Source organism: Capsicum annuum, chromosome 4 (assembly GCF_002878395.1).
Source record: "Capsicum annuum cultivar UCD-10X-F1 chromosome 4, UCD10Xv1.1, whole genome shotgun sequence".
Taxonomy (NCBI): Eukaryota; Viridiplantae; Streptophyta; class Magnoliopsida; order Solanales; family Solanaceae; genus Capsicum; species Capsicum annuum.
The window spans coordinates 181,894,951-181,901,214 of record NC_061114.1 but is presented as its reverse complement, the minus strand read 5'-3'; the positions used below and the strand labels follow the sequence as shown (position 1 = coordinate 181,901,214).

At 30.3% G+C, this 6,264-nt stretch overlaps 1 protein-coding gene across 1 annotated transcript; it reads left to right on the top strand.

Annotated features, from left to right (window-relative positions):
- The first annotated feature begins 360 nt into the window (after positions 1-360).
- Positions 361-1,430, top strand: LOC107868799 (ATP-dependent DNA helicase pif1-like). The gene is made up of 2 exons (XM_016715435.1): positions 361-949; positions 991-1,430. The coding sequence occupies exons 1-2, from the start codon at positions 361-363 to the stop codon at positions 1,428-1,430; spliced, it is 1,029 nt and encodes a 342-aa protein (XP_016570921.1).
- The last annotated feature ends 4,834 nt before the right edge of the window (positions 1,431-6,264 follow it).

Genomic DNA, 6,264 nt, shown 5'->3' with positions numbered 1-6,264 from the left:
AAATGAACGTTTATGCTAGCTCGTTGTCCTACACTTATAAAGGTGAAAGTTACGCCTGCAAAGGATATTGAACAATCTGATATCTTTTTCGTCTTTTTTGAAGTAATGAAAGTTCCTCGAGCTTCACGAAATGTCAATGTAAGACTTGAATAGCTAAGACTTCTATTCTAGCAGCTACACTATATCTCTTATTAATTGTTCTGACTTCTGCCTATGAATATTTGGTTTTGGGTGCTGACCCTATTTTTTGTGAAATTTTTCTGGTGGGGGTTTTAAATACTTCAATTCCTTTTGTGACATTATTAATTATTATTATTAAAAAATAATAAATGCTCTCTATCCAAAGAACATGAGGAGCTTATGAATAAATTAACAGAGGAGCAAAGGTCAATTTATGACAAAATCATAACAATAGTGAAGCGCAACAAAGGAGATTTTTTCTTTTTATATGGCCATGGAGGAACTGGAAAGACTTTTATATGGAGGACTTTGTCTTCAGTAATAAGATCTAAAAGAGATATTGTTTTAACAGTTGCGTCTAGCGGAATTGCATCACTTTTATTACCCGAAGGTCAAACTGCGCATTCAAGATTTGCTATACCACTCAATGCAACTGAAGATTCAACGTGTAATATAGAACAGGGAAGCCCTATTGCAAGTTTGATAGTGAAGACAAAGTTAATTATTTGGGATGAGGCACCAATGATGCATATATATTGTTTTGAAGCTCTTGACAAAACTTTAAGAGATATTCTTAAATTTGAAGATATATCTAATTTAGATCGGCCATTTGGAGGTAAAACAGTTGTACTTGGTGGGGACTTTAGACAAATTCTGCCGGTCATTACAAAAGGTAACAAACAGGATATTGTAAATGCTACCCTTAATTCTTCATATTTGTGGGCTGACTGTCATTTACTAAAGCTAATAAAGAATATGAGGTTAGAAGGTAATCATGAATCAATTTGAATGATCGAATAGAATTTGCAGATTGGATTTTAGCTATTGGAGATGATATGATTGGTAATTCAGTTGATGGAATTGGAAAAGTTCCTATACCTGATGATGTTCTTATTAGTGATTGTGAAGATCCTATTTCTGCCATTGTCAACAGTACATATCCAGATTTTTATTCACATTACAGTGATGTAACATGCTTACAGAAAAGAGCAATTCTTGCTCCCACACTTGACATGGTAGAATTAATCAATGAACATAGAGTATCGCTCAATCAAAGTGAAGGAATAACCTTCTTCAGTTTAGATACAATATGTCTTTCAGAAGAGACATTTACAGGTTTGGAACAAGCACATACTCCTGAATTTCTGAATACTATAAATTGCTCCGGAATACCAAATCATACCATTACTTTAAAAGTTGGTGTACCCGCAATGTTATTGAGAATTATAGATCAATCTTCAGGGCTTTGAAATGGAACAATATTAATTATCACAAGAATTGGAAATTAAGTTATTGAGGCGAAAGTCTTATCAGGACAAACGATTGGACAAAAGGTTTTCATACCAAGAATGTCACTGACTCCTTCTGATTTAAGAATACCCTTTAAGTTTCAAAGAAGGCAGTTTTCAATAGTTCTATCATTTGCCATGACTAACAATAAGAGCCAAGGACAATCTTTATCTCATGTTGGGCTAATTTGAAGAAAGCAGTGTTCACACATGGCCAACTATATGTTGCACTATCACGGGTGACACGAAGACAAGGATTAAAGATTTTGACATATGATGATGAAGGAGAAGTTTCAAAGGAAGCAACTAATGTAGTGTTCAAAGAAGTTTATCGTAATTTGAGTGTAGATTGAAGCTGATCTGATCTAAAGGGCATAACATGGTCAACAATATCATCAATTTGTTGAGGATTAGACTTAACTTTTCTTTTGCTGTCAAATAGATGATAAAAGTTTTTTGTTGTTTCAGTAAGTATATAGGAGAAAGTTAGATATTATGTAAATTATTTATGAATGTTTACCCTTTTTTATTTTTCTCTTTGTATATTTTATTTCAGTATTTTAATAATTATTCCACAAATATTATACTCAAAATATGAAGGTAATTATAATGCAATACATAATTCTAATGATGACCTCCACACAAGTTTGATTTAAGTGAAGAATTCACAAGATGTTACTGCAAAGTTGAAAATTAAGAACTACCTTGATTTCCTTAGCCGATGTTGTTCCTTCAAGATATCTGGCTCTACACAAACTACTGCTACGAAACAGGACTTAAGGATATCACCTGTAATAGAGGAACAATAAGTGATGGACATTGTTTAATGATTCCATAAAAAGAAGTGTATTGTCTGCTCAACATATACATAGCATTGTGCAATAAATTAGTATTATGCATAAACATTCTCAATTTTCTAAGGAGCAATGTATTCATCCTTTTCCAACTTTAATATATTAGTCTTTCTGTCCTCAATATGCATTTAGAACATTCTACCTGGAAGACAAGCAATGCGCATAAAGTTATATGTTATAATTTCAAAAATGGACATATTAATTTTATGAACTATGTAACTACATCATTGTACTATTTTATATATCGGTGGGGTGGGAACAATTTATTTAGTGTCTCAAATTAAAATATTTATTATTGTCTCTCCTAATCATGAAAAATAGATTTTACCTTTCAATAATCTTCAAGTTGCCTCTAGGTGAGAACAATACAATATCAGCAGTAATTATCCAACGGACATCATCAATTACCTCCTTCCTGGTAACTACTGCATCAGAAAGATCATCTTGGATAAACTCATAGCAATAAGAAGAAAAAAGTAAATATCAATAAGAATATTCCTCAGTATAATATCCTTCAAAAATATTAAGAAATCTACCACATATCTCTACACAAGGATAATGCTTATCTTCTGACGTGTAACTCAATTTAAGAACATCCACAAGCTTTATCACTGAGATTCCAGTAACATATCTAGACAATTTTAAAGCCATGTTGCTCCTCACTGTCTTCCAAACATTTACAAAATAAAAATATCTGGAGTAATTAGTTGATGTTTCAAAAGATTCCTCTAAGTATAATGACTTTTCATAGTACACAATAAAAACAATTATGAATCCTCACCTTTTTTAGGATCACTGTAGTTGACTTCATATGTTGCTCTGCTGTTCACTAATGAAGCACCACTTTCCTTACAGGAAACCTGAAGGTAGGACACTTTAAGCTCTTAGGAGGATATTCAATGCTCTATCCATTATGATGCACAATTTAACAAAAATGAATTTTGTTCTTACAGAATTATGAATCTTATGTGGTACCCATTGGAAGTGCATATAAGTCTAAGTGATCAGTGTATAATCAAATTAAACTGAACAAGAACAAAGAACACCAACTTCCAATAGTCATCATCTAATAGCCGCACAGTGTCATAAACAATTTAAACTCAATAACAGTTTCTTTAGCAATCTTTACATTTACTGCAGGGCTACAAATGCAATAAAGTAGCAGGAACCACACAAAAATAAGTTGAAAGACACTTTCTCAAATTCAACATGGGAATGTGCAGTTCATATACCTTCTCATTTGCACCACGATAGGATGACTTTGTAAGCAGAAAAAGAAATAGAATCCATAAGCTGCAAATTATAGTACACTATGCTCAAAGAATTAATGTGTAAAGGAAATGTCAACTTACCTCCGTAGGAATGTATGATCTATGACCCATTTGAAATATTTTTGTTGTATATCCTTTCTTGAACAATTCACTCTAAAAGAAAATACTAAAAGAAAGATATCTCTAAAAAGGAATTACTTAGAACACTCAAGTGAAGATTATAGACATCCCTCCTTCGAATATACATGAAATGAAGATGATAATAGGCAATACAATTGCATATAGCTGTTTCATCAGAGAAATTTATTAAAAAAACACTAGATATTCGGTGATTTGATTAGAAAAAATTCCACTTTTTGAAAAGTGTAAGCACAGTATAATCAACACCCCGTTCACACTCCTAACTCATCGTCTTAGGCAGTTGTATTGTAGAAAAGGAATACTCACAGGAACGGACCACGTTTGTACTATTTCAACTTTCATGGGATATTTCAGATCAGTCATCTTATGTTTCTTAACAAATCGATGAAATGAAGCTATGACATTAACAAATATATTTATATATATACAAGCAGCAGTAATACAAGTCAGTTATACGTGTTAAATATTACAACTGATAAACCATGACATAATAGTATGTCCACATCCATGCTTAATTTCTTTTGTTTTGTTTTGTATCATATAAACCCAAATATTAATATGTACTGTCACAAAATAAGAACAAATAAGAACTTTGATTTAAATCACATAGTATAATCATTAGAAATGGGAATACGGTGGCAACAAATATCTACAACAACAACATCATACATAGAATAGTCTCACAAAATAGAGTCTCGAAAAGGTAGAGTGTACACAATCTTAGGTAAAGTGTACGCAATCTTTATCCCTATCTCAGAGGTTGTGAACTTTATTTCGGAACCTCAGCTCAAGGAAAACAGTCCTAAGCAGTTTAGATAAAAGAATAGGGAGTACAAAAAAACATCAAATAAGTACGCAAAGCACCAGATATTAAGGGAAAAGAAACTACAACAAAATAGTTCAAAATTTAGGTAAAAGAAAGAAGAGATAGTAAAATAATCCGAAGGACAAAAAACAAAAATGTTATATTAACAAATCTCGAATAAATCTTGACATTTACTACAAAACTCAAGTATAACAGCACAATAAAAGATACTATGTATTGTGATTCAAAACCATGTACAAAATCAGTATATAATTGATATATAAATATAAAATATAATTAATACTGTTTTGTTCGAGATTAACAACACAATACTAGAAAGTTTTGCAGATCAATTTCACTACTTCAGTACATACAAAACCACATGCAAAAATAAATCAACATGGATGCTAACCAATCTATTCAAAACACGGAAAGTCACAACAATACCAATAAAGTAATCCCTAATTAATAGCACATTAGACCATTTTGACATAAATTATATAATATCAACCATAGATTCATCAATACATCAATAGAAAAGTATAACACATGCCTGAAGAATCAGTATACACAATAAATTTTGGTAAGTTAATCATGTCATTCCAGCTTATAATAATCATTTTCAGCTGCATCAGGCTCAGATCTCATTTGTATGTTCAAATCGGAAAATAAAAACAAATAATAAGAAAGAAAAAGGGCTTATTCGATACTGCTAATACCACAATAACAGGGACAAAATACATAGATCGAAAATCTATCTATCATTTGCCCGATATCTAATAATAAACTATTTTAAATTAGTCAACCAAGATACAAATAATAAAAACTTAGCTAACATAAATTAATAATTACTCACACAAAATCTGGGGTTAGTGAATAACAACTTTTATTGAAAATGTTAATTTAAATATAGCAAAAATAACTAAATACACAGGCCCATTTACAACAACAACATACCCAGTATAGACTCATTTCGATTTAATAATGAAAAAACATATTTAAGCTTAGTTTTTTACCTTCAAATTTGAAATATTACCAAGTTAGTTGCAGACGAAAATGGGATTTTAATACAATCAGCAGATCTGATTAAGGATGTTACACATACAATCCATGTAATGAAGTTAAAGAACCAAATGAGATAATTGAAAGAAGATGCATGCCTCTATATATTTACAGAAGAAGAAAATTTTATCTTAATTATGGTATAGAAATTAATATGAACAAGCATCTGCGATTTTTTTTTATCGACATCAAGAAAATAAAGATGGAGGTAATAGGATAGTGACTTTTCAGACAAAAAAAATTAATACCAAATGTTTTCTATTCTAGATACATCCAGGTATTTATTTTATTTTTTAGAAAAAGAAACTATTATTTAATGGGCTGGATCATTATTATGATTTCACTTGGGCTAATATTTAATGGGCTGGATCATTATTATAAATTAACTAGGCCTGATATTTATGGGATGGATGATTTTTATTAGTTTGGACCATAATTTTATTTAGGGAAACTAATTTAATAAATTCAATTAATTAATAAAATATAAAAAAATTGTATTTAATTTATTAATTAATATTAATGATAGTATATTGCTTGAAACTACATGTGCCTATACATTTGCATCAGTCAATTTATTTTGATATTATGAATTTTTGTTAGTTTAATTTTTAAAAATTTTTAATATGTTAAATCAATAATCAAATTAATAAATTATTTTATCT

Bases quoted from the DNA above. Each gene is read 5' to 3' on its own strand.
- LOC107868799 (XM_016715435.1), top strand. From the start codon at position 361: ATGAATAAATTAACAGAGGAGCAAAGGTCAATTTATGACAAAATCATA. The intron at 950-990 runs GTAATCATGAAT...TAGAATTTGCAG, and splicing joins AAAGAATATGAGGTTAGAAG to ATTGGATTTTAGCTATTGGA.